General features: G+C 49.8%; 1 protein-coding gene across 1 annotated transcript in view; it reads right to left on the bottom strand.

Moving 5' to 3' along the window:
* Nucleotides 1–332: 332 nt before the first annotated feature.
* LOC144611725 (neuronal PAS domain-containing protein 3-like) overlaps nt 333–27,646 on the bottom strand; it is a 56,931-nt gene continuing 29,617 nt past the window's right edge. Inside the window, exons 5-8 of the mRNA XM_078430958.1 lie at nt 22,654–22,760; nt 19,851–19,998; nt 10,871–10,986; nt 333–9,343 (exon numbers count right to left, since the gene is read on the bottom strand). Coding sequence (XP_078287084.1) covers nt 8,307–9,343; nt 10,871–10,986; nt 19,851–19,998; nt 22,654–22,760 — 1,408 coding nt within the window. The 3' untranslated portion in view covers nt 333–8,306. The remainder of the gene's footprint in view (nt 9,344–10,870; nt 10,987–19,850; nt 19,999–22,653; nt 22,761–27,646) is intronic.

Genomic DNA, 27,646 nt, shown 5'->3' with positions numbered 1-27,646 from the left:
CTACTCCTGCTCCTATTTTCTTGTGTTCTTGTGTTCGAGACCCTTGGGGTTGGAGTCATCAGGTTCTGAGGATAGGTCCCACCCGAAACGTAATCAGTCCTTTTGCTTCCACTGTTTGTGCCTGACCCGCTGAGATCCTCCAGCATTTTGTTTTCACTCAAGATTCCAGCATCTGTGTGTTATGGTCATTAGGAAAAAAAACTGCAGGTGCTGGTTTAAATCGAAGGTAGACACAAAGTGCTGGAGTAACTCAGCGGGGCAGGCAGCATCTCGGGAGAGAAGGAATGGGTGACGTTTCGGGTCGAGACCCTTCTTCAGACTCGACCCGAAACGTCTGAAGAAGGGTCTCGACCCGAAACGTCACCCGTTCCTTCTCTCCAGAGATGCTGCCTGACCCGCTGAGTTACTCCAGCATTTTGTGTCTACCTTCGTGTTATGATCATTGTGATGTGCTGAGGGACTCCCTGAAACTTGGTTCAGCCCGCATCCAACCTCTTTGAGAGGGTGGGGGGTAAACAACAGTCCAGGGTCCTCCCTCTGCGGGGCATGGAGGGGCAAAGTCCGGTGGGGACAACCCTTAAACCAGGGAAGGGATATCAACCTTGAGGGGCAAGGGTGGTTTGTTTAAGGATAATTTGCGAGCACTAATGAAGATGACCCTAATGAATATATGAATGCTGAGAATGTCAGAAGAGTTTTTGCGCTGTTCACGTTTTGTATGTATTTTCTATTCTGACTAAAGTTTATTTTTTGGAACTATTATCTGATCATGTGCTGCGGTGAAGTTGGAAGGTGTGCGGCAGTTAGTGCTGCTGCCTCTCCGCTCCAGGGAGCCTGGGCTCTATCCTGATCCCTGGCACTCTCTGCGTGCAGTATGCATGCTCTCCATGTTTTCCTCTGGGTGCCCCCTGCTTCCCCTCCCACAACCCCAAAGATACGTACCCCACTGTGAGTTATCTCCCGGTCGGTGTAAGGGGAAATGAGGGAGAACATGCTCGATGGGCTGAGGCACCTTGTTCCCGACCTGTATTTGTACCTCCGTTGATAATTCGGGAAGCCAATCGTAAATAACGCAAAATAAGGACGAGAATGGGATTGATCTAGTTTAGTTCAGTTCAGCAGCGCGGAAACAGGCCCTTCGGCCCACCGGGTCGGCGCCGACCAGCGAACCCGCACATTAAAACTATCCCACACAGACAGCAGCGACAATTTTTACATTTTCCAAGCCAATTAGCCTACAAACCTGCGCGTCTTTGGAGTGTGGGAGGAAACCGAAGATCTCGGGGAAAACCCACGGGGAGAACGTACAAACTCCGCACAGACAGCACCCGTAGTCGGGATGGAACCCGGGTCTCCGGGCGCTGCATTCGCTGTAAGGCAGCAACTCCACCGCTGCGCCATAGTGGGAGCTAGAGGACTGAATGGCCTCCCTCTGTGTCATAAACTAATACTGGGTTTCTTTTTAAATCCTAAATCAGAAATACTAGGATCTTGGAATGTGTGGGAATGGGGGTATTTTTATTTGAATCACGCCCCTCTCTTCCTGTACACTCCTTGGTAATGTGCTTGTTTGGGATCGAAGCTAAAATTCTCAAGACACCCTTGTTCTCCCAGAACTCAAAAGGTGACAGACATTCTCGTTTTAAAATATGCATTTCTAAGTGCAATTTAAAAAATTAAAAAAAATCCACTCTTGCAATAACATGCCTTCGTACCTTGGGCAAATCTGCAAACTCTACCACATGGAAGACAAGCAGGTTGTAGATGCATGGAACGCAAGTCCTGTAAGGTCACCTCAAAGTCACATAATGCCCTGGGTCGGATACATGTTCCTGATGGATGCAAAGACTGATTAATCCCAGCCAGGTTTAGCGGGACTCTTCCTGCACAAACGACGACGGTTTTAAGGATGGAGTTCACTACTAGCTTCTCTTCTCCTAAGGCAGCCAGGGTGGTCTGACGAATGGAGACACAAAGAACCAGACTAGGGGAATCGTGGACCAGAGGACATAGGTTCAAGGTGAAGGGGAAAAGATTTATTAGGAATCTGAGGGGTAACTACTTTTTCACACAAAGGGTGGTGGGTGTATGGAACAAGCTGCCAGAGGAGGTAGTTGAGGCTGGGACTATCCCGACGTTTAAGAAACAGTTAGACAGGTACATGGATAGGACAGGTTTGGAGGGATATGGACCAAGCGCAGGCAGGTGGGACTAGTGTAGCTGGGACATGTGGGCAAGTTGGTCCGAAGGGCCTGTTTCCACACTGTATCACTCTATGACTATAACTGCAGATGTTGGAATTTTGAGGGGAAAAAACAAAGTCCAGGAAGAACTCAGCGGGTCAGGCAGCATCTGTGGAGCGAATGGACAGGTGATGTTTCTTCTGTGCTTTTTATGACATAAAGTCACACAAACACGGAAGCAGGCCCTTCGGCCCAAATTTGACCATGCTGACCAAGATGCCATTTGCCTGTCTGACCCATATATCCCTCTAAACATTCCCCATATACCCTCCCAAATGAAGGGTCCCGATCTAAAACACGGCTTGTCCAACCCCTTCACAGACGCTACCTGACCCGCTGAGTTCCTCCAGCATTTTGTGTCTTGTCCGGCTAATGTTGGTCTTTCCAGCAATGCTCTGAGAAAATGCTTCGGTAACCTTTACCCCCGTTGTAAACTTGTACGTGAACCCTGATCTAATTAGATGCAGAGTGGAGCACAATGTCCTCTTCTTTATATTTTATTCAGAAAAACTATCCGGTGAGTTTGGGCATTTCGAACCTTCTTCATAATCTCGGATCGGTGGAAAGATCTAAACAACACTGTCATCTACTGGCAGAGAACCTACATTGCAATTTTTTCTTTAAAATCATATAAACTCCAGCATTAGTTGGGATAATTCTAATTTGCTCTTTGCTCTAAACAAATGTTTCACCATTGCCGCCGACATTGACATTTTGTGTTAAAAATTCTGATGCATTATACTTTAATATTTACAGGATCATAGCTCAATGTTCTGCTTCACAGATCATAAAACTCCTCCATTTGTATAGCTCAGCTCTGCCAATGCCTTGGGGATTCACTTCAGGATGCAAGGTGCCCTGCTTTAGTCAGAGGGTGGTGAATCTGTGGAATACATTGCCACAGAAAGCTGCGGAGGCCAAGTCAGTGGATAGTCAATTATGGCAGAGATAGATAGATTCTTGATTAGTATGGGTGCCAGGGGTTATGGGGAGAAGGCAGGAGGGAGAGATGGATCAGCCACGATTGAATGGCGGAGTAGACTTGATGGGCCGAATGGCCTAATTCTTCTCCTATTCCTTATGACCCTAATGTGGAAGCTAACTTTGGGGAAACCATTTTGTGGCCACTTTGGAGGACATGTTGTGCTGGGAAGTTCGAAACCATAGCAGCTTGCGAGAAAGTTCTGTACAAAAGCTTGTTCTATTAAGCTATTAGAGTAGTGACTTTCACACTAAGGCCAGAATATAGTGCCCATCCCGAATTATCCTTGACAATTATTGCATGTGTGGATGTGGAAGGATATGGATTATGCATAGGTAGGCAAGAGATGGCATTGTGTGTTTGACACTGACGTTGTGGGCCGAAGGGCCTGTTCCGCTGTACTGTTCTATAAGTTATGGACGAGTCTCCATTTTGGCCGCTGACGGCCCGTGTGGTAAGGGTGATGTTGCTACGAGTATAGAAGTTGGGAGGTCATGTTACTGTTATATAAGGCGTTGGTGAGGCCACATCTAGAGTACTGTGATCAGGTTTGGTCACAATGTTATAGCAAAGATGTTGTCTAGCTTGAAAGGGTTCAGAGAAGATTTACCAGGATGTGGACTGAACGCGTGGGACTGAGCTACAGCGAGAGTTTGAGCGGGGTAGGGCTTTATTCCTTGGGGTACAGTCGCTTGAGGGGTGACCTTTTAAAGAGGTGCACAAAATCTTGAGAGGAATAGATCGGGTAAACGCACAGAGTCTTTTGCTTAGAGTAGAGGAATCGAGAACCAGAGGCGAGGTGAGGCTTAAGGTGAGGGGGGAAAGATTTAATGGGAGCCTGAGGGGTAACCTTTTTTGCACCAAGGGTGGTGGGCGTATGGAATAAGCTGCTGGAGACTGTAGTACTATTGCAATGTTTAAGAAACATTTAGACAGGTCGCTGGCTGGGTGAGGTCACGTGGGGCGCGGGGCGGTGACGTCAACCTTTGTCCCTTATTTGTGAGTTGGCAACCCTAACTAGTGGACACTGAGGGTCTGCATCTTTTGGAGAAGCCCCTCAAACAACTGGAGGGTGTGGGGGCACATGAGTGGCAGTGGTGCTGTGCAAAACAAGAATTGCTTTTACAATTTTAGTCATTTTACTGATTAGCTGATGCCACTGAGGGCTCTGGAGATCAAGCCATTGGGTATTCTTAAAGCGGAGATTGATGGATTCTTGATTAGTAAGGGCGTCAGGTTTCACTGGATTGAATGCAAAACAAAAAGATTTTCAATGCCTCGGTACACCATCATCATGGGGGGAAGGCAGGAGAATCAGTTTGAGGGGAAAATATGCAGGTGTCTGAGGAAGGGCCTCAACTGAAGAGCCATCTATTCCTTCTCTCCAGAGGTGCTGCCTGAGTTACTCCAGCATTTTGTGCCTCTCTTTTGAGAGGGAGCAATAGATCTGCCGTGATAGAACGGTGGAGTAGATTCGATGGGCTGAATGGCCTAATTCTGCCCCTATGTCTGTCAATAAACTGCAGGGCTGGATTTGATTTCTGTATCGTTAGGCTAAGTCTTGATACAACAATCCCCCAGTGTCACAACATTCTAAGAACAGTTTTCAGACTTGAGTCGGGGTGGACTGTGCTGTATTGCACTCTGCGCTTAGAGATAAATATTATATAATTGTTACTCTGCCTCCCACCCGTGTAAATGCTGTGTAGGTAGGAACCGCAGGTGCTGGATTAAACAGAAGATAGACACAAAAAGCTGGAGCAACTCAGCAGGGACAGGCAGCATCTCTGGAGAGAAGGAATGGGTGACGTTTCGGGTCAAGACCCTTCTTCAGACTGATGTCGGGGGAGAGGGAGATACATAGATAAGGAAGTGTCAGGTGTGAAAAACAGGACAAAGGGGAAGGTCACCCATTCCTTCTCTCCAGAGATGCTGCCTGTCCTTGCTGAGTTACTCCAGCTTTTTGTGTAAGTACTGTGTTCCCAGCCTGCACCCCTTCGTTTCTGTGAACACCCTTCGTCGCCAGAATTAATCCACACCTCGGCGCTGATTATTGCTGTTACAGGATGCCTCAGACCGACCGACCGACAAACACCGACTTGTGAAACGAAAACAAGAACGGGAAAAAAAAAAAGCTGCTTCCCAGGAGGAGGTCAAAACCGCGGGACAAGACCGTGGCTGAAGAAGGGTCTCGACCCATTCCTTCTCTCCAGCGATGCTGCCTGTCCCGCTGAGTTACTCCAGCATTTTTGTGACTGTATCTGGGTCTCAGTTGGAAGGAAGCACACTCGGGAGACCGTGGGCTAGAGTATCCTTTGTCGGGGAACTCCGAATACAGAAACCCAGCCCGCCGCCCTGCAGTGCAGTGCTGAGGTGGGTGCTGTGTTACTGCAGCGGCTGTCATATCGAAGAGGCCACAACATTTCCACCCCCCCCTCCCATCACTGACTGCACATGAAAGCAAATGATCATACAGGTCCGTTGTCGGGCACTGGTTACCCCAGCGTAAGCATCGATAGATCTTCCCGGTCGGTGTCACCCCATCTGTGGAAGCTCTTGCTTCCTGACACGAAGAAACATTTAAAAGAGAGTTAGATAGAGCTCTAGGGGGCTAGTGGAATCAAGGGGTATGGGGAGAAGGCAGGCACGGGTTACTGATTGTGGATGATCAGCCACGATCACAATGAATGGCGGTGCGTACAGGCTCGAAGGGCCGAATGCCCTCCTCCTGCACCTATTTTCTATTTTTCTATGTTTCACACAGCGGCTAAACTTCAAAGGGGTGGAGAGTGCTCTGGGACGTTCTGAGGCTCAGGCTGAGAACGGGGCTGTGGCAATGAAGGTCTTGCAGTTTGTGTGGAAAGTGTGACTTCGGTTGTAAGTGCTGCGTACGACCCAAAACGCGCAGAGGCAACGTCTGGGCTTCACAAAGCTTCGGCCCGCTGGGTCCCAGGCCCAACGACGTGCGGGGAAAACCCACCAGATAGGCCAGCTGGAGGTTGACCTGTACCTCCCCGCGCTCCAGCTCTGCTGAGACTGGAAGGAGGCAGAGGGAGGCAGGAGCAAACCGTGCCCTACACTGCAGAGGAGGGTGACGGGGGAACCTTGATGCAAAACCCCTCGGTCCCCCCTGGTTTTACCTCCACCAAACAAAAAAAAGCTGAGTGCAAAATTGCATCGTTCAGGTTTACAAGGAATGATTTTAGGGGAAGACTTTGTGCTGCAAAGGAGACATTGTCACTGATTGCTTCACTGTTTGCATCAGCTGAATTATCACTGGAGATTTTACAAATGAGCTGTTGACGTTGTTTCTTCTTGGAGCTCAACGAACCCTCTACACTGTCCATTAAAGGCTCCCCCAAAATAAAATGGTCTTGGTACCGGGTAACGCTCTCTCCATGGGTTCACCAGGTTAATTCCCAGGATGGCGGGACTTACATACGGTTCGACTGGGCTTGTATTCACTGGAATTTAGAAGGATGAGAGGGGATCTTATAGAAACATATAAGATCCTCAAGGGATTGGACAGGCTGGATGCAGGAAAAATGTTCCCCAATGTTGGGGGAAGTCCAGAACCAGGGGTCACAGTTTAAGAATAAGGGGTAGCCCAATTAGGACGGAGATGAGGAAAATCTTTATCACCCAGAGAGTTGTGAATCTGGAATTCTCTGCCACAGAAGGCAGTGGAGGCCGATTCACTGGATGTTTTCAAGAGAGAGTTCGGTATAGCTCTTAGGGCTAACGGAATCATGGGATATAGGGAAAAAGCAGGAACGGGGTATTGATTTTGGATGATCAGCCATGATCATAATAAAACGGGGGTGCTGGCTCGGAGGGCCGAATGGTCTACTCCTGCACCTATCTTCGATGTCTCCCCTGCCTTATCCAAAGTACCAGGGATAGTTCAGCACAGCAGAGATGCAGAGTAATACTTCGTCTATGTTATTCCAAAGGGAGTGGGAAAAAAAAACTGGTTAGATACAGAATAGCATTCCTCTACACTGTCCCATGAAACACTCCAAGAGCAGGGACAGCCTGGGTTAGGTAGGGAGTAAAGGCTCGTTCTGCCTTGTCCCGTCAAACATTCTGAGTGCCAAGCTCTCTGAAACAGTGATGCACAGCTGGATTACGCTGGAAAAGAAAGCAGCCTGGAAATTTCTGTGTTCCCTCTTCTTTCCCTAAAAGCTTAAGACAAGGATGAAGAAAGCTGGACTGTATGAAGATACACTGAACAACACATTAAAGCCTTGGCATGTTCTCCACACGAGAGAATGTCGTGTCCCAGAAATCTCCCAAATGCCCTTGGCAAGAGGAAGCACTACTTGACTGCCTGTCAAGCCACCTATCCTTAGGGGGACGGTCTTGTTTTTAGTTTGCCTTTTTTCTTTTACAAATGTTACCGACTGGCTGTACATTATACACAGAGCAGGCCCGGGGGACAGGTAGGCCTGTGAGGCTCAGGTCAAGGTGGAGAAGAAGCAGGCCTTAGAGCCCAACTGGACAACGACTGACAAAGGCTCAGACAAGACATCAAAGTGGACACTGGCTGGGTGAGGCACGGTCAGAGGCCTTGGCTGGACGATGAGGTGACTGTAGGCCCAAGTAGATGCAAGCGTGAGAGGTTTAAGGTCAAGGTGGTGGTTGACCAAGCAGAGGGCCTGTTGCAGGTTCAGTTTCTGCTCAGTTGACTGCCCAACGTAGGCGGAGATGGTGGGCGTACTCTCCCCATCACTACCTGCCACCCTCACCAACAGTTGGCCCGCCGTTCCACGGATTGCGGGCTGCCAGCTGGGCCATCTCCTCTTGGCACACTCCAGTGTGTCTCTCCCCATGGTTCATCTTCCTTCCACCACCCCCCCCCCCCCCCCCAAGCCCTTCCACTTCCAACGTGGACTGGGACCGAGAGAAAGGGAAATAAGTGCTAGCCTCTGGGACTGGAGGAGGAGGAGGTAGTGGGAGTTTGGTTAAAGTTTAAAAAAAAAATTTTTTTTTAAGGAGATAAAACAAAGGAGGATGTCCATTGTCTCAACGTGGAGGCTGGGGTTTGATGGAGTGATCCTTCCCTCAGGGGGACGCCGGCTTCAGTCTTCCTTGCGGTCGAGAGTCTGCGGGGCGTGGATGGTGCCGGCGTTCATGGGGAAGGGGAGGGTGGAGAAGAGGGCCTCAGCCGTGGTGAAGGCCTGGGGCAAGCCGGCGGCGGCGGCGAAGGGGTTGGCGGCCATGTTGAGGCGTTGGACGTGGTGGTAGATCATCTCCACCTGGGCCTTCTGCTCGGCGGCGAAGGCCGGGCCGTTGAGGTCGACGAAGTTGATGGCGTGCGAGGCGGGCAGAAGGTTTCCGGGCATGGCCAAGGCCACGTCGGCCGGGGCGTAGCGAATGGTGCTGGCCGCGTACAGGCTGGAGGGCAGGGCAGACACCTGGGCCTGGACCTCGGCCTTGTTGTCGTCGGCAACGGGCGGAGGAGGGGGAGGAGAGAGCGCGTCAGAGGACGAAGCGCCCGGTGCCCCGCCAGGCGACCGGCCGAAGGGAGTCTTCTGAGCGTCGGCCGCTGCGGGTGGGGTGTGGGCAGGGTCGGGGTGAAAGTGCTCGGAGGCTGAGGCTTTGGCCTGCCGGTAGGCCGTGTCCCCCCTCGGCGGGTAGTTCCAGACGGCGCTGTGGCCGTCGAAGCCGACGGGCTGAATGGCCTCAGTCTTGACCTTGAGGGTGGGGGCTCGCTCGGACGAGGTCCGGGGCCTTCCGAAGTCGTGCGTCCCCGGGCTCGGGGTCTTCCTCCTGGGGCCCGAGCCGTCTCTCGGCCTCTTCCTCCTCTTGGGGTACTGGTGCTTGGCGGCCTCCTCCTCCGAGCTGCCCGTGCCGTCCTCGCTAGGCCCGGAGCCTCTCTGCTCACGGCCTTCAACCAGGGCTTCCACCTTCAACCGCTTGACCCGCGACAGGACAAAGCTCCGTCTTCCCCCGCCGCTCGGCCCATCGCTGTCGGACAGGCTGGAGTCGCTGTCGTCCTTGGCCGACGTCATCTCCTCCTCAGACTGGTTCCCAGATTGCTTCCAGCCCTCCGACCGGGCCTCACTCTCCGCCCCCAGGCCTGTGGCCTTCCCCAGGACCTTCGGTATGCAGCCTCCTGCAAAGAAAAGGGGTGAGAAATGAACTATAGACAATAGGTGCAGGAGGAGGCCATTCGGCCCTTCGAGCCAGCACCGCCATTCAATGTGATCATGGCTGATCATCCACAATCAGTACCCCGTTCCTGCCCTCTCCCCACACCCCCTGACTCTGCTATCATTAAGAGCTCTATCTAACTCTTGAATGCATTCAGAGAATTGGCCTCCACTGCCTTCTGAGGCAGAGAATTCCACAGATTTACAACTCTGGGTGAAAACGTTTTTCCTCATCTCCGTTCTAAATGGCCGACCCCTTATTCTTAAACTGTGGCCCCTGGTTCTGGACTCCCCCAACATCGGGAACATGTTTCCTGCCTCTAGCGTGTCCAACCCCTTAATAATCTTATATGTTTCAATAAGATCCCCTCTCATCCTTTTAATATCAATAGACAATCAATAAACAAAGACAATGAATAGAGAACTATTGATTGTCTTTGGTTGCATTAAGGACTTTGGGTGGTTAACGATATATGACAGTTGAACGCTCCTGTCTCTCGTTGTCCACACGAAATAGGTGAGCATAGCAAGATGTGAGGAACTTATACCTCTGTAATAGGCCCTCAAGAGCCTGAGCTAGAGGGATAAGTTGGGCAGAAAATGCATCAATCTGGCCAAAGGTGTGGCAAGAATATTTCTAACTGCATGGAAACAGGCCATACAGCCCAAATTGTCCATGCTGACCAAGATGCCCCATCCACAACAGTCCCACCTCATCAGGAGATTTGCCATGTCTACCAATCACCTCCTGAACTAAATGCTGGAGTAACTCAGCGGGTCAGGCAGCATCTCTGGAAAAAAGAAATGGGTGACGTTTCGGGTCGAGTCTGAAGAAGGGTCTCGACCCGAAATGTCACCCATTCCTTCTCTCCCGAGATGCTGCCTGACCCGCAGCGTTTTGTGTCTACCTCCTCTGGCAGCTTGTTCCATATACCCGCCCGCCACCCTCTGTGTGGAAAAAAGTGGAAAAGCGTGACGGGCCGAATGGACTAATTCTGCTCTTGTATACACTGGAATTTAGAAGGATGAGGGGGGATCTTATTGAAACATATAAGATAATTAGGGGATTGGACACATTAGAGGCAGGAAACATGTTCCCAATGTTGGGGGAGTCCAGAACAAGGGGCCACAGTTTAAGAATAAGGGGTAGGCCATTTAGAACGGAGATGAGGAAGAACCTTTTCAGTCAGAGAGTGGTGAAGGTGTGGAATTCTCTGCCTCAGAAGGCAGAGGAGGCCAGTTCGTCGGATAATTTCAAGAGAGAGCTGGATAGAGCTCTTAAGGATAGCGGAGTGAGGGGGTATGGGGAGAAGGCAGGAACGGGGTACTGATTGAGAGTGATCAGCCATGATCGCATTGAATGGCGGTGCTGGCTCGAAGGGCTGAATGGCCTACTCCTGCACCTATTGTCTATTGTCTAACACCTATGACCATGAAAGCCAATGGGATTCGCGCTTCCCAGGGATGGTAGATGACTAGGCTGTGTTTACCTATGTGTTCCCGGGAGTCAGACTCTGAATCCGATAATTCCAGCTGCTTGGAAGGTTTGATGGACAACAGCGGAAGTTGACAGATGTCCATCGGAGTGTCTCGAAGCTCTTGTTTGCTGTACGGGCGAGAAGAAAACATGCATCAACTATCGCATGAAGGTCTCCGCCGACCATCGCTCGAGGCAGCTGGGCTCTTTGTTATTGGGGCAGAGAAACCCCAACGTCCAAATGTCACCCATTCCTTCTCTCCCGAGATGCTGCCTGACCTGCTGAGTTACTCCAGCATTTTGTGAATAAATCGATTTGTACCAGCATCTGCAGTTATTTTCTTATACTACTGGTTGCTCCACTGCGATTTCTCTTCGAGGTATGTCCACTTTGAAGAAGTTCTCCTCCTCTCTTCGACGAGAGTTTAGCAACATGCTCTCTCGCTGCTCCCCCGCTGTGATTTCCCCCTCTATCTTCCTGTCTCCACCTATATCCTTCCTTTGTCCCACCCCCGACATCAGTCTGAAGAAGGGTCTCGACCCGAAACGTCACCCATTCCTTCTCTCCCGAGATGCTGCCTGACCTGCTGAGTTACTCCAGCATTTTGTGAATAAATCAGTTGATGTCAGAGTTGGCACTAGGGGTGCCAACTTCCTCACTCCCAAATACGGGACAAAGGGTGACGTCACCGCCCCGCGCCCCAGGTGCCCTCACCCAGCCAGCAGCCACGTGCTCCCGCTCCACCAATGGCGGCCGCCCGGCCCGGGCGGGAGAGGGAACACGTGGTCGCTGGCTGGGTGAGGGCGGGCGGTGATTTAGATTTTAGATTGAGAGATACAGCGCAGAAACAGGCCCTTCGGCCCACCGGGTCCGCGCCGCCCAGCAATCCCCGCACATTAACACTATCCTACACCCACTAGGGACAATTTATCCTGTATTTGGGAGTGAGGAAGTTGGCAACCCTACTAATACGGGACAAGGGCGGTCCCGTACGGGACAAACTAATTTAGCCCAAAATACGGGATGTCCCGGCTAATTACGGGACAGTTGGCAACCTTAGTTGGCACAGAAACAGGCTCTTCGGCCTAACCTGTCCATTCCAACCAAGATGCTTATCTGAGCATGTTCCATTTGACTGTGTTTGCTCCATATCCCTCTACACCTTTCTTACGCATGTAACTTTCTAAATGTATAACTTTTAAACATTCTAATTGTCCTCTGTTGCTTTCCTCTGGCGGCTTGCCTAGTTTAGTTTTAGTTTAGTTTAGTGATACACCGAGTCCGCACCGACCAGCGATCCCCGCACATTAACATTGTCCTACACCCACTAGGAACAATTTACATTTACACCAAGCCAATTAACCTACAAACCTGCACGTCTTTGGAGTGTGGGAGGAAACCGAAGATCTCGGAGAAAACCCACGCAGGTCACGGGGAGAACGTACAAACTCCGTACAGGCAGCACCTAGTCGGGATCGAACCCGGGTCTCTGACGCTGTAAGACAGCAACTCTACCACTGTGCCACCGTGCCGCCCTATATATCCACCATCCTCTGTGAAACTTTAACCCCTCAGGTCCCTTTTAAATCTCTGCCTTTCGATCTACACCAACAAGTTTTAGACTTGTCTACTCTTGAAAAAAAACTGCGACAATTCATTTTATCCTCCTGATTTTACTTACCTCCATACGTTCATTCTCGAACCTTGTACACTGTAGTGAAAATAGACCCCTAGGTTCTCTCTATAACTCAAGCCCTCCAGTCCTGGTAACATCCTTGTGAATCTTCTATGTACCCTTTCCAGTTTAATGACATTCTATAATACTAAAACTCTTGTTTGTTTGTTCCTGAACTACAGCCAAACGGTACAGGGTAGCGTGACAATTGTAGGCCCACCTCACTCACCGTCGTCCCTTTGGTGCTAATGGAAGAAGTTTCATTGAAATCGGTGTTATATTTTAAAAGTTATTCACATTTTAAAGTTTAAATCTATCTCCTAGGGGGGGAGGGAGGATAAGGGGGATGGAGTGGGGGGGGGGGGGAAGGGGGGGAGGAGAGGGGGATGGAGTGGGGGGGGGGGGGAGGGGGGGGAGGAGAGGGGGATGGAGTGGGGGGGAGGGGGAGGGGGGGAGGGAGGGAGGATGGAGTGGGGGTGGGGGGGGAGGAGAGGGTGCTGCATCAATGCAGGAGAGGTTTGGGCCCAACGGGTCCACTTGGTCTAGTCCTTTATATAACTGGGTGACCCGAACTGCATGTATTACACCAAGTGTGGTCTCACCAATGACTTGCACAGTTGTAGCATGACATCCCAACCCAGCATCCAACACTCTGACCGATGAAGGCAAGCGTTGCAAATGTCTTCCTCACCATCCTTTCCCCCGTCCCAGTTCTCCGACCAGTCTTACAGTCTCCGACTACATTTTTATCTCTCTTCGCTTTGTTTCTACCTTCTCCTAGCTAACAATGATCTATGGAGGGCGTGCAGCGTAGGTTCACTAGGTTAATTCCCGGAATGGCGGGACTGTCGTATGTTGAAAGGCTGGAGCGATTGGGCTTGTATACACTGGAATTTAGAAGGATGAGGGGGGGATCTTATTGAAACATATAAGATAATTAGGGGATTGGACACACTAGAGGCAGGAAACATGTTCCCAATGTTGGGGGAGTCCAGAACAAGGGGCCACAGTTTAAGAATAAGGGGGAGGCCATTTAGAACGGAGATGAGGAAGAACTTTTTCAGTCAGAGAGTGGTGAAGGTGTGGAATTCTCTGCCTCAGAAGGCAGTGGAGGCCAGTTCGTTGGATGCTTTCAAGAGAGAGCTGGATAGAGCTCTTAAGGATAGCGGATTGAGGGGTTATGGGGAGAAGGCAGGAACGGGGTACTGATTGAGAGTGATCAGCCATGATCGCATTGAATGGCGGTGCTGGCTCGAAGGGCTGAATGGCCTCCTCCTGCACCTATTGTCTATTGTCTATTCGGACATTTTCCTTGATCTCCATTCCCTTTGCCCTGTTTTCACACCTTCATACTTCCTCATCTATCTCCCTCCCTCCCCCCTGACATCAGTATGGAGACGGGTCTCCACCTGAAACGTCACCCATTCCTTCTCTCCAGAGGTGCTGCCCGTCCCGCGGAGTTACTCCAGCATTGCGTCCCTCCTTCGTCACCCTGTCCATCTGTGTCGCCACTTTCAGGGATCACCTCGCGATCCAGGGTCCAATCATTTACTGTGTAAGTCCTACCCTGCCCTGTGCATCAAAGTGCATCATCTTGCACTTGCGCAACTTAAATTCCATGTCCCATTTCTTCACCCATGGTCAGCCATGACTGAGGGGGGCCTAAGAATACTATTTCTTGGCTCACTCCCCCAGCTCACCTGATTGCAGTCCGCCACCCCACCGATTACTGCGTCCCCCACAAACGTTTTAGTTTAGTTTGGAGGTACAGCGCGGAAACAGGCCCTTTGGCCCACCGTAGTCCGCGCCGACCAGCGATCCCCGCACGTTAACTACACACATACACACTAGGGACACACTTTTATACCAAGCCAATTAACGTACAAACCCGTGCGGCTTTGGAGTGTGGGAGGAAAACGGAGATCTTGGAAAAACCCACGCAGGTCACGGGGAGAACGTACAAACTCCATAGAGAGAGCACCCGTGGTCAGGATCGAACCCGGGTCTCTTTCTCTGTAAGGCAGTAGATCTACCACTGTGTCGCCCTCAAAGGACATTGACCGTGTCAATTACATTGTTGTCCAAATTGTTAATGCAGATGGCAAAGAACAGTGGATCCAGCACTGATCCATTCAACACGCCACTGGTCACAGCCTCCAATCTGAATACCAACCCTTCACTGACACCCTCTGACACCTTCCACCAATTTTGTATCCACTTGGTTAGCTCACCCTGGATTCTATGTGATCTAACCAAACAGACTAGCTACCATGCAGGACCTTATCAAAGACCTTGCGTCAGTCTGGATAAATGACAGTATGTTTGCACACAGCCAGCTCACATGGCTCTGCTTTAGCGATATCATGTCAAGGAACTGCAGAAGCTGGTTTATACCAAAGAAAGATCTTTGTATTTGTGGAATTCTCATTCTGCCTCAGAAGGCAGTGGAGGCCAATTCTCTGGATGCTTTCAAGAGAGAGTTAGATAGAGCTCTTAATGATACCCCCTGAGTCAGGGGGTATGGGGAGAGGGCAGGAACGGGGTGCTGATTGTGGACGATCAGCCATGATCACATTGAATGGCGGTACTGGCTCGAAGGGCCGAATGGCCTACTCCTGCACCTATTGTCTATAAAGACACAAGATCCTGGAGTAACTCAGCGGGTCAGGCAGCATCTCTGGACAGCATGGAGAGGTGGTGTGTGTGTGAGAGAATGAGAGTGAGAGAATATGGTTGTGAGTGAGTGTATGAATGTGAGTAAGAAAGTGCATGTGCATATGGTTGTGTATGACTGAGCGTGTGTGCAAGAGAATGTATGTATGCATGACTGAGTGAATGAATTTGGAGTGCTGAGATTAAGTGTGAACGTTTATAAATGTGAGTGAGCGTGTGTGTGAGAGAATGTGAATGTGTATATGATTGTGTGCATGTGTGAGTTTGAGTTGTGTGTGTGCGCAAGTGTGAGTTTGAGTGTTGTGTGTGTGTGCATGTGTGAGTTTGAGTGTGTGCAAGTGTGAGTTTGAGTGTTGTGCGTGTGTGCATGTTTGAGTTGTGTGTGTGCAAGTGTGAGTGAGTGTTGTGTGTGTGTGCAAGTGTGAGTTTGAGTGTTTGTGTGTGCAAGTGTGAGTTTGAGTTCGTGTGCAAGTGTAAGTTTGAGTGTTTGTGTGTGCAAGTGTGAGTTTGAGTGTTGTGCGTGTGTGCATGTGTGAGTTTGAGTGTTGTGTGTGTGCATGTTTGAGTGTTGTGCGTGTGCGTGCATGTGAGTGTGAGTGTTGTGTGTGTGTGCAAGTGTGAGTTTAAGTGTTTGTGTGTGCAAGTGTGAGTTTGAGTTGTGTGTGTGCAAGTGTGCATGTTTGAGTGTTGTGTGTGTGCAAGTTTGAGTGTTTGCGTGCATGTGAGTGTTGTGTGTGTGTGCAAGTGTGAGTTTAAGTGTTTGTGTGTGCAAGTGTAAGTTTGAGTTCGTGTGCAAGTGTGAGTTTGAGTGTTGTGCGTGTGTGTATGTTTGAGTTGTGTGTGTGTTTGAGTTGTGTGTGTGCAAGTGTGAGTTTAAGTGTTTGTGTGTGCAAGTGTAAGTTTGAGTTCGTGTGCAAGTGTGAGTTTGAGTGTTGTGCGTGTGTGTATGTTTGAGTTGTGTGTGTGTTTGAGTTGTGTGTGTGCAAGTGTGAGTTTGAGTGTTGTGTGTGTGTTTGAGTTGTGTGTGTGCAAGTGTGAGTTTGAGTTGTGTGTGTGTGCAAGTGTGAGTTTGAGTTGTGTGTGTGTGCATGTGTGAGTTTGAGTGTGTTGTGCGAGTGTACGATTAAACTGACACCGAAATGAACAAATGCAGATTCCATTAGGATGAATGTTAATTAGGTCTTGTAATTAATGCTTGCAATTAAAATATAAATCGTGGCAACTAATGCTTTTATGGTAAATTAGTCACAGCTAATTATTCGCAGTGTAGAGATTACTAAATATTATCGCAGTGATGACATTTTCATTCTTCCCCTCTCGCGAATGCAAAACAGACTAAAACATGCAAGGCTATGCAGTAACTTTTGCAGATTTATTTCTCTGAAGGCACTGGGGAGAGAAGGACTGTGATTAATTGTGGTGGAGGGTGATTATGGGCTTGATGTGGGGGTGGTGTACGTCATGTTCCTTATCCCGCGCTGGGCCAGAGGGAGCTGTTCTCCTGGGCACGACGCAGAATACTGGAGTAACTCAGCGGGACAGGCAGCATCTCTGGAGAGAAGGAATGGGTGGGACTGAAGTCTGTATCTTGTATCTTCTGAAGAGTCCACCAGGGACCATACTAGAAGTATCCTATACCCACTAGGGACATTTTTTAACACTATCCTACACCCACTGGGGACAATTTTTACATTTTACCAAGCCAGTTAACCTACAAACCCGCATGTCTTTGGAGTGTGGGAGGAAACCGAAGATCTCGGAGAAAACCCCACGCAGGTCACGGGGAGAACGTACAAACTCCGTACAGACGGCACCCGTAGTCGGGATGGAACCCGGGTCTCCGGCGCTGCATTCGCTGTAAGGCAGCAACTCTACCGCTGCGCCACCGTGACCGCCACCGTCTGAAGATGTTTGTCCCCTGCATCAGCCTGATGGATTTGAGATTTTATTAAAGAGCAAGCTCATTTATTAATTGCTATCATCCTCACTATCTACCTCAGGGGTACTGGCTGTACTCGTGTGTAGGAACGAACTGCAGATGCTGGTTTAAATTCTTCAGTCTGAGGAAAGATTTTGACCCGAAACGTCACCCATTCCTTCTCTCCAGAGATGCTGCCTGTCCCGCTGAGTTACTCCAGCATTTTGTGTCTACCTGTGTATTCATTGCCAGCTAGAACACAGCATTTAGAAGGATGAGAGGAGATCTTATCGAAACCTATAAGATTATTAAGGGGTTGGACACGTTAGAGGCAGGAAACATGTTCCCAATGTTGGGGGAGTCCAGAACAAGGGGCCACAGTTTAAGAATAAGGGGTCGGCCATTTAGAACTGAGATGAGGAAAAACTTTTTCAGTCAGAGAGTTGTGAATCTGTGGAATTCTCTGCCTCAGAGGGCAGTGGAGGCCAATTCTCTGAATGCATTCAAGAGAGAGCTGGATAGAGCTCTTAAGGATAGCGGAGTCAGGGGGTATGGGGAGAAGGCAGGAACGGGGTACTGATTGTGGATGATCAGCCATGATCACATTGAATGGCGGTGCTGGCTCAAAGGGCCGAATGGCCTCCTCCTGCACCTATTGTCTATTGTCTATTGTAAACAATAGCCTGTTTCCTTTATCATCGTTACTTTTTTGTAAATCTTTCATTAATTTGTTCTATATCTCTCTATATCACCACCTATATCTCCTCTGACTCTCAGTGTGAAGAAGGGTCTTGACCCAAAACATCACCTATTCCGTTTCTGCAGATTTGCTGCCTGACCTGCTGAGTTACTCCAGCATTTTGTGTCTATCTTCGATTGTTACTATCCACCTCATTGTTGACCCTCAGACCGTCTTTGATCAGACTTCACTGGCTTTACCTTGCACTAAACGTTATTCCCTTTATCATGTGTCTTATACACTGTGGACGGCTCGATTGTAGTCACGCATTGTCTTTCCGCTGACTGGTTAGCACGCAACAAAAGCTGTTCACTGTACCTCGGTACACGTGACAATGAACTAAACGGAACTGAACTAATTACCTGGGACCGCACTGATAAAATGCATTTCCAAGCTTGTCAAAAGCCGACTATTTCTAGCGCTACTAACTACTAATGAAGAAGGGTCTCGACCCGAGACGTCACCCATTCCTTCTCTCCCAAGATGCTGCCTGGCCCGCTGAGTTACTCCAGCATTTTGTGTCTCTGCGGTTTAAACCGGCATCTGCAGTTCCTTCCTACACTGTTCCCCTGGGCTGTCACCCATGCCCAACATCATGATACAGCAATGTGGGTGAGCAAGGGGGGCTATTGGTGAGAGGGATTGGGGAGAAGGTGGGGGGGGGGGGGGGGGGGGGATAGAAGAGAGACTATATGGAATACTTTGGTAAGTTTGTCGGTGGCCTTTATGTGGTGACTATTCTATACTTGTACTGTGTGCAAACAAAGAATCTCACCGTACCAGGTACACGTGACATTGCTGTATCACTCAATCAGTTTTAGTTTATTGTCACGTGTACCGAGGTACAGAGAAAAGCTTCTGTTGCGTGCTAACCAGTCAGCGGAAAGACAATGCACGATTACAATCGAACCATTTACAGTGTACAGATACACCATGTTATAGAAAATATATTGTCAAGCTTGAAAGAGTTCAGAAAAGATTTACGAGGATGTTGCCAGGACTAGAGGGTGTGAGCTACAGGGAGAGGTTGAGTAGGCTGGGTCTCTATTCCATGGAGCGCAGGAGGATAACGGGAAATCTTATAGAGGTGTATAAAATCATGAGAGGAATAGATCGGGTAGATGCACAAAGTCTTTTACTAAGAGTAGGGGAATCGAGGACCAGAGGACACCGGTTCAAGGTGAAGGGGAAAAGATTTAATAGGTATCCGAGGGGTAACTTTTTCACACAAAGGGTGGTGGGTGTATGGAATGAGCTGCCAGAGGAGGTAGTTGAAGCTGGGACTATCCCATCGTTTAAGAAACAGTTGGACAGTTACATGGCTAGGACAGGTTTGGAGGGTTATGGACCAAGTGCAAGCAAGTGGGACTAGGGTAACTGGGACATTGTCGGCCGGTGTAGTTGAATTGGGCCAAAGGGCCTGTTTCCACACTGTATCACTCCATGATTGGACATGTTAGAGGCAGGAAACATGTTCCCAATGTTGGGGGAGTCCAGAACCAGGGGCCACAGTTTAAGAATAAGGGGTCGGCCATTTAGAACGGAGATGAGGAAAAACTTTTTCAGTCAGAGAGTTGTAAATCTGTGGAATTCTCTGCCTCAGAAGGCAATGGAGGCCAATTCTCTGAATGCATTCAAGAGAGAGCTAGATAGAGCTCTTAAGGATAGTGGAGTCAGGGGGTATGGGGAGAAGGCAGGAACGGGGTACTGACTGAGAATGATCAGCCATGATCACATTGAGTGGCGGTGTTGGCTCGAAGGGCCGAATGGCCTCCTCCTGCACCTATTGTCTATTGCCCATTGACATGGGGAGAAGGCAGGAACGGGGTACTGATGGTGGATGATCAGCCATGATCATCTTAAATGGCGGTGCTGGCGTGAAGGGCCGAGTGGCCTCCTCCTGCACCTGTAATCTATGATTCAGTTGCCTGATATCAATCAATCAAAGGTCTATAGAAAAAAGATGGTGGAGTAACGAAGGGCTTACCTCACTACATGGTTCACCCAGATGATGTTCTTCTCATTCCCATTCTTAACATTGATGGAGATGGTGGCACTGGATTGGACCCACATGTAACCTCCATTCTTCTGCATCCAGCGATAGTACTTGGTGACTACCTGGCCCTTGTTTAACACTGTGGGGGAGAGGGAGAGAGACAGAGAGACAGTCAGAGAGGTGAAGCATTGGCCAGCGGGAGGCCGCGTCAAAAAGGCTTTGGTCAAAACCTATCCAATTGTGTAACAGCCCGAAAAGCCATCAGCCCATTCCCTCCATCACCCGCTGAGTTCCTCCAGCACTTTGGCTGAGTCAGAGGGTACAGTAAACCTACGCTGCACGCCCTCAATAGCAAGAATATCCTTCCTCAAATTTGGAGTCCAAAACTGCACACAGTACTCCAGGTGCGGTCTCACTAGGGCCCTGTACAACTGCAGAAGGACTTCTTTGCTCCTATACTCAACTCCTCTTGTTATGAAGGCCAACATTCCATTGGCTTTCTTCACTGCCTGCTGTACCTGCATGCTTCCTTTCAGTGACTGATGCACTAGGACACCCAGATCTCGCTGTACGTCCCCGTTTCCTAACTTGACACCATTCAGATAATACTCTGCCTTCTATTCTTACCACCAAAGTGGATAACCTCACACTTATCCACATTAAACTGCATCTGCCATGCATCCGCCCACTCACACAACCTGTCCAAGTCACCCTGCAACCTCATAGCATCTTCCTCACAGTTCACACTACCACCCAGCTTTGTATCATCTGCAAATTTGCTAATGGTACTTTTAATCACTTCATCCAAGTCGGATGTCGGATAGCGGAATCAGGGGAGAAGGCAGGAACGGGGTACTGATTGAGAATGATCAGCCATGATCACATTGAATGGTGGTGCTGGCTCGAAGGGCCGAATGGCCTCCTCCTGCGCCTATTGTCTATTGTCTAGCACTTTGTGTTTGTCTCTCTCCACTTTCCCATCACACACTCCAAGGGCAGGGGCAGGTCAGGTCGGACACAATGTAAAGTTCCTTCCCATTGCCAATGTGGCCTGGAGATCGAGAATTTACTTTAGTCTTTAGAGATAAAGCGCGGAAATAGGCCTTTGGCCCACCGAGTCCGCACTGACCAAATTTGAGGAAGGATATTCTTGCTATGGAGGGCGTGCAGTGTAGGTTCACTAGGTTAATTCCCGGAATGGCGGGACTGTCGTATGTTGAAAGGCTGGAGCGATTGGGCTTGTATACACTGGAATTTAGAAGGATGAGGGGGGATCTTATTGAAACATATAAGATAATTAGGGGATTGGACACATTAGAGGCAGGAAACATGTTCCCAATGTTGGGGGAGTCCAGAACAAGGGGCCACAGTTTAAGAATAAGGGGTAGGCCATTTAGAACGGAGATGAGGAAAAACTTTTTCAGTCAGAGAGTTGTGAATCTGTGGAATTCTCTGCCTCAGAAGGCAGTGGAGGCCAGTTCGTTGGATGCTTTCAAGAGAGAGCTGGATAGAGCTCTTAAGGATAGCGGAGTGAGGGGGTATGGGGAGAAGGCAGGAACGGGGTACTGATTGAGAGTGATCAGCCATGATCGCATTGAATGGCGGTGCTGGCTCGAAGGGCTGAATGGCCTACTCCTGCACCTATTGTCTATTGTCTATTGTCTATTGACCAGCGATTACCCCGTAGCCTAACGCCATCATGTACATAAGGGACAATTTACAATTTTACCAAAGCTAATTAACCCGCAAATCTGTATGCCTTTGGAGTGTAGGAGGAAACCAGAGCCCCCGGAGAAAACCCACGCAGGTTACAGGGACAGATAAAACCTGTGGTCAGGATCGAACCCGGGTCTCTGGAGCCGAGAGGTAGTAACTCTACCACTGTGTCACCTTGAGACAAGACCCTGAATGCTTTTTTGCCATCTTGGACTTATAAAGATTTGGTGGCACAGCGGTAGAGTTGCTGCTTCACAGCGCCGGAGACCCGGGTTCGATCCTGACTATGGGCGCTGTCTGTACGGAGTTTGTACGTTCTCCCCGTGACCTGTGTGGGTTTTTCCGAGATCTTTGATTTCCTCCCACTCTCCAGAGACGTACAGACTGTAGACTAATCGGCTTGGTATAAATGTAAAATAGTCCCGAGTGTGCGTAGGACAGTGTTAGTGTGCGGGGATCGCTGGTCAGTGTGGACTCGGTGGGCCGAAGGGCCTGTTTCCTCACGGTATCTCCAAACTGAATTAAATTCTACTGACTGAATGTATAGCAGGGAACTGCAGATAAATCGAAGATGGACACAAAATGCTGGAGTAACTCAGCGGGACAGACAGCATCTCTGGAGAGAAGGAATGGGTGACGTTTCGGGTCGAGACCCTTCGGTCTACTGACAATAGACAATAGACAATAGGTGCAGGAGGAGGCCATTCGACCCTTCGAGCCAGCACCGTCATTCAATGTGATCATGGCTGATCATTCTCAATCAGTACCCTGTTCCTGCCTTCTCCCCATACCCCCTGACTCCGCTATCCTTAAGAGCTCTATCCAGCTCTCTCTTGAATGCATTCAGAGAATTGGCCTCCACTGCCTTCTGAGGCAGAGAATTCCACAGATTCACAACTCTCTGACTGAAAAAGTTTTTCCTCATCTCAGTTCTAAATGGCCCACCCCTTATTCTTAAACTGACTAAACAGTGTTGCCCTGGGTAACGCCTGTGCGTATGGAGGGGATTGAGAGACTGCTGGTCGTTAGTCAGAAGGTTGGGAGGGTAGGGAGGTGAGGAGGGAATGGCGTTACTCACAGTCCAGGTGGCTGTGTCTGATCCCTTCCACGTCCTCGGCGTGGATGAAGTGGTAGCAGTTCTTCCCAACCACGTCCGCCGTGCACAGGTCCATGTAGTCCGAGATCCTGCGTGGTAGGAAAGTGCAACAGAGGAGAGATTAATGACAGACTTGCTACCCCCAGCCAGGGTCTGAACAAGCCATGCCCTAGGCCTAGACAGTACATTTCCCGATCCCTTATTCATAGGGTTGCCAACTCCCTCACTCCCAAATACGGGACGAGGTGACGTCACCGCCCCGCGCCCCCGTGACCTCACCCAGCCGGCGGCCACGTGCTCCCGCTCCACCAATGGCGGCCGCCCGGTCTGGGAGGCAGATTGCTCCATTGGACGGCCGCCCGGGCCTCCGGGCCTACACTGTCCAGAAGGTAGACACAGATTTTAACCGGCATCTGCAGTTGTTTTCCTACTACACTGTCGGGGCCTACACTGTCGGGGCCTACACTGTCGGGGCCTACACTGTCCGGGCCTACACTGTCCGGGCCTACACTGTCCGGGCCTACACTGTCGGGGCCTACACTGTCGGGGCCTACACTGTCCGGGCCTACACTGTCCGGGCCTACAGCGTCCGGGCCTACAGCGTCCGGGCCTACAGCGTCCGGGCCTACAGCGTCCGGGCCTAAAGAGCCCCCCGGGCCTAATACGGGACAAGGGCGGGCCCGTACGGGACAAGCCAATTTAGCCCAAAATACGGGATGTCCCGGCTAATACGGGACAGTTGACAACCCTATTTATTCACCACACTTAATAAGATGGAACTCTGAACTAAATAAAGAATCGTTTTCCCACTTTACTGGCCTGAAACAGTTCCCCCTTCTCATGGCTCCCCCATTCTTTTTTCCTTTCTGCCCCCCTTTTCAACATCACAATTAGGGTTGCCAACTTCCTCACTCCCAAATACGGGACAAGGTGACGTCACCGCCCCCGCGCCCCACGTGACCTCACCCAGCCAGTAGCCACGTGCTCCCGCTCCACCAATGGCGGCCGCCATTGGTGGAGCGGGAGCAAGTGGCCGCTGGCTGGGTGAGGTCACGTGGGGCGCGGGGCGGTGACGTCACCTTGTCCCTTATTTGGGAGTGAGATAGTTGGCAACCCTAGTTGAACATGATGCTAAGACCCTCACTCATTGATCTGTGCATAATCTATATCCATCCATTCCCCACGTATCCTTGCGCCTATCCAAAAGCTTCTTAAAGGCCACTATAGCATCTGCCCCAACAACAATCCCTGACAGTGCTCGCACCACCTTCTGTGGGTCTCGACCCGAAACGTCACCCATTCCTTCTCTCCTAGATGCTGCCTGACCTGCTGAGTTACTCCGGCATTTTGTGATACCCTCTGTGTAAATGTTTGTAATACTTTGCCCCTCTTACTGTAAAGCTGTGCCATTTAGTAATTGGTTTATTTCCATTCTCGGAAAAAGGTTCCAACTATCTAACCTATCGACGCCTCACATGGCTTTATATCTATCAGGTCTAGTTTAGTTTAGTTTAGAGACACAGGCCCTTCAGCCCACCGAGTCCGCACCGCCCAGCGATCCCCGCACACTAACACTATCCTACACCCACTGGGGACAATATTACACATATACCAAGCCAATTAACCTACAAACCTGTACGTCTTTGGAGTGTGGGAGGAAACCAAAGATCTCGGAGAAAACCCACGCAGGTCACGGGGAGAACGTACAAACTCCGTACAGACAGCGCCCGTGGTCTTTAGTTTTCTATTCAATTTTCTATTTATTTCTCTCTTTCTCACCTTTTCTCTCTCTTGCTATGTTTTTTCCACTTGTTTCTCCCTTTCCCTCCTTTACTCCCACCCTCCTTCCCTTCCCCCCACCCCTCACTCTCTCTCACTCTCTCCTCCTCCTCCTCCTCTCCCCGGGAGAGGCGTCACTCCCTCGGTGTTAAACAGGGATAGATTCATAGAAAATAGGTGCAAGAGGAGGCCATTCGGCCCTTCGAGCCAGCACCACCATTCATTGTGATCATGGCTGATCATCCACAATCAGTAACCCGTGCCTGCCTTCTCCCCATATCCCTTGATTCCGCTAGCCCCTAGAGCTTTATCTAACTCCTTTTTAAATCCATCCAGTGAATTGGCCTCCACTGCCCTCTGCGGCAGAGATTTCCACACATTCACAACTCTCTGGGTGAAGAAGTTTTTTCTCACCTCAGTTTTAAATGGCCTCTCCTTTATTCTTTGACCGTGTGGCCCCTGGTTCTGGACTCCACCAACATTGGGAACATTTTTCCTGCATCTGGCTTGTCCAGTCCTTTTATAATTTTATACGTTTGTATAAGATAGACAATAGGTGCAGGAGTAGGCCATTCGGCCCTTCGAGCCAGCACCGCCATTCAATGTGATCCTGGCTGATCATTCTCAATCAGTACCCCGTTCCTGCCTTCTCCCCATACCCCCTGACTCCGCTATCCTTAAGAGCTCTATCTAGCTCTCTCTTGAATGCATTCAGAGAATTGGCCTCCACTGCCTTCTGAGGCAGAGAATTCCACAGATTCACAACTCTGCCTGAAAAAGTTTTTCCTCATCTCAGTTCTAAATGGCCTACCCCTTATTCTTAAACTGTGGCCCCCTGGTTCTGGACTCCCCCAACATTGGGAACATTTTTCCTGCGTCTAACGTTTCCAACCCCTTAATAATCTTATACGTTTGTATAAGATCCCCTCTCATCCTTCTAAAATGATGAGCTACAGATAGTCAGCTGCCGTTCCCCAGGTTGGCTATCTGGGATCCTCTGTCTCCTCTGCACTGAGCGAGGGGCTGCCCACATGGGCACATCAGACGGGCGCGCTGGTGGAGATGGAGGGAAGGCAGCCGAGCGCAATGAGGCAGGCACACAGACTACAAGCAGGTGGACTGTTGGACAGACAGGTGGAGTAACAGAGAGACAGCTAACTGGACAGCGTGATCAGTGGGGAGCTAGACACAGAGAGACAGGGAGATAGACGGAACAACAACTGCGTGCGTGCGAAGGAACTGGTAGAAACCACAGAGAGACACAAAATGCTGGAGTAACTCAGCGGGACAGGCAGCATCTCTGGAGAGAAGGGATATTGTGGGTGACGTTTCAGACTGAAGAAGGGTCTCGACCCGAAACGTCACCCATTCCTTCTCTCCAGAGATGCTGCCTGTCCCGCTGAGTTACTCCAGTGTTTATCTTTGATCGTAAACGTTGTGATAGACAATGGACAATAGGTGCAGGAGGAGGCCATTCGGCCCTCGAGCCATTCAATGTGATCATGGCTGATCATTCACAATCAGTACCCAGTTCCTGCTCTCTCCCCTCTTCTGTGTGATTTTCCCTTCTCTCTCCGTTCACAGAGTCAGTCACACAGCACAGAAACCGGCCCTTCGGCCCATCATGTCAATGTCCATTTTATTGCCCATTTACACTAATCTCATATGCCAGCTTTAAGACTGTTCTAAATCTTACCCTATTTAAGTGCTTGTCTAAATTTCTCTTGATAACAGTGGTGCACCTCTAAATATCAACCACCCTCAGTGTGAAAAGGTTTATCTTCCCCTCTGTTATCAGGCTTCTGAACGGCCCTTCCATAAGCTAGGGCACTGTCCGATTCACCTCTACCCCATAGCGGACATTGGACTTTGCCTCTGGAACTGGTGCACTACACTGGAATTTAGAAGGATGAGAGGAGATCTTATCGAAACGTACAAGATTATTAAGGGGTTGGACACGTTAGAGGCAGGAAACATGTTCCCAATGTTGGGGGAATCCAGAACCAGGGGCCACAGTTTAAGAATAAGGGGTAGGCCATTTAGAACTGAGATGAGGAAAAACTTTTTCAGTCAGAGAGTTGTGAATCTGTGGAATTCTCTGCCTCAGAAGGCAGTGGAGGAAAATTCTCTGAATGCATTCAAGAGAGAGCTGGATAGAGCTCTTAAGGATAGCGGAGTCAGGGGGTATGGGGAGAAGGCAGGAACGGGGTACTGATTGAGAATGATCAGCCATGATCACATTGAATGGCGGTGCTGGCTCGAAGGGCCGAATGGCCTCCTCCTGCACCTATTGTCTATTGTCTATTGTCTACAATGCTGAGAACTATATTCTGCACTCTGTATCTTCTCCTTTGCCCCATCTATTGTACTCGAGTTTCACCTGATTGTATTGGTGTGTGCTGTATCTGATCTATTTGGATAGCAAGCAAAACAAAGCTTTTCACTGTACCTCAGTACACACGACGATAACAAATCTAAACCTAATACAGGGGGGTAGACAAATCATGGCTGGGGATTAATAGGGTGAGACATGAAAATACAAGTGATTTTAAACACTAAGCTGGTGTGATAGGATATACAACTGAACCATCCTACCACAACCAGAGAGCAGTGCTGAACTACTATCTACCTCATTGGTGACCCTCGGACTATCCTTGATCGGACTTTGCTGGCTTTGCCTTGCGCTAAACGTTATTCCCTTATCATGTATCTGTAAACTGTGGATGGGTCAATAGACAATAGTTGCAGGAGGAGGCCATTCGGCCCTTCGAGCCAGCACCACCATTCAATGTGATCATGGCTGATCATTCTCAATCAGTACCCCGTTCCTGCCTTCTCCCCATACCCCCTGACTCCGCTATCCTCAAGAGCTCTATCTAGCTCTCTCTTGAATGCATTCAGAGAATTGGCCTCCACTGCCTTCTGAGGCATTGTAAACATGTATTGTACATGTAATTGTAAACGTGTATCCCTCTCGACCCCAATGTGGGTCCTTGGCATAATCAAGGACCAGTCGCACCCCGGCCACTCCCTCTTCTCCCCTCTCCCATCTGGCAGGAGGTACAGAAGTGTGAAAACGCACACCTCCAGATTCAGGGTCAGTTTCTTCACCGGCTGTTATCAGCAACTGCACCACCCCACCACAACCACTAGAGAGCAGCGCTGAGGTACTGTCCACTTCACTGGAGATCCTCGG

The sequence above is a fragment of the Rhinoraja longicauda genome, chromosome 41 (assembly GCF_053455715.1).
Source record: "Rhinoraja longicauda isolate Sanriku21f chromosome 41, sRhiLon1.1, whole genome shotgun sequence".
Lineage (NCBI taxonomy): Eukaryota > Metazoa > Chordata > Chondrichthyes > Rajiformes > Arhynchobatidae > Rhinoraja > Rhinoraja longicauda.
This window is presented reverse-complemented; position numbering and strand designations above follow the sequence as displayed.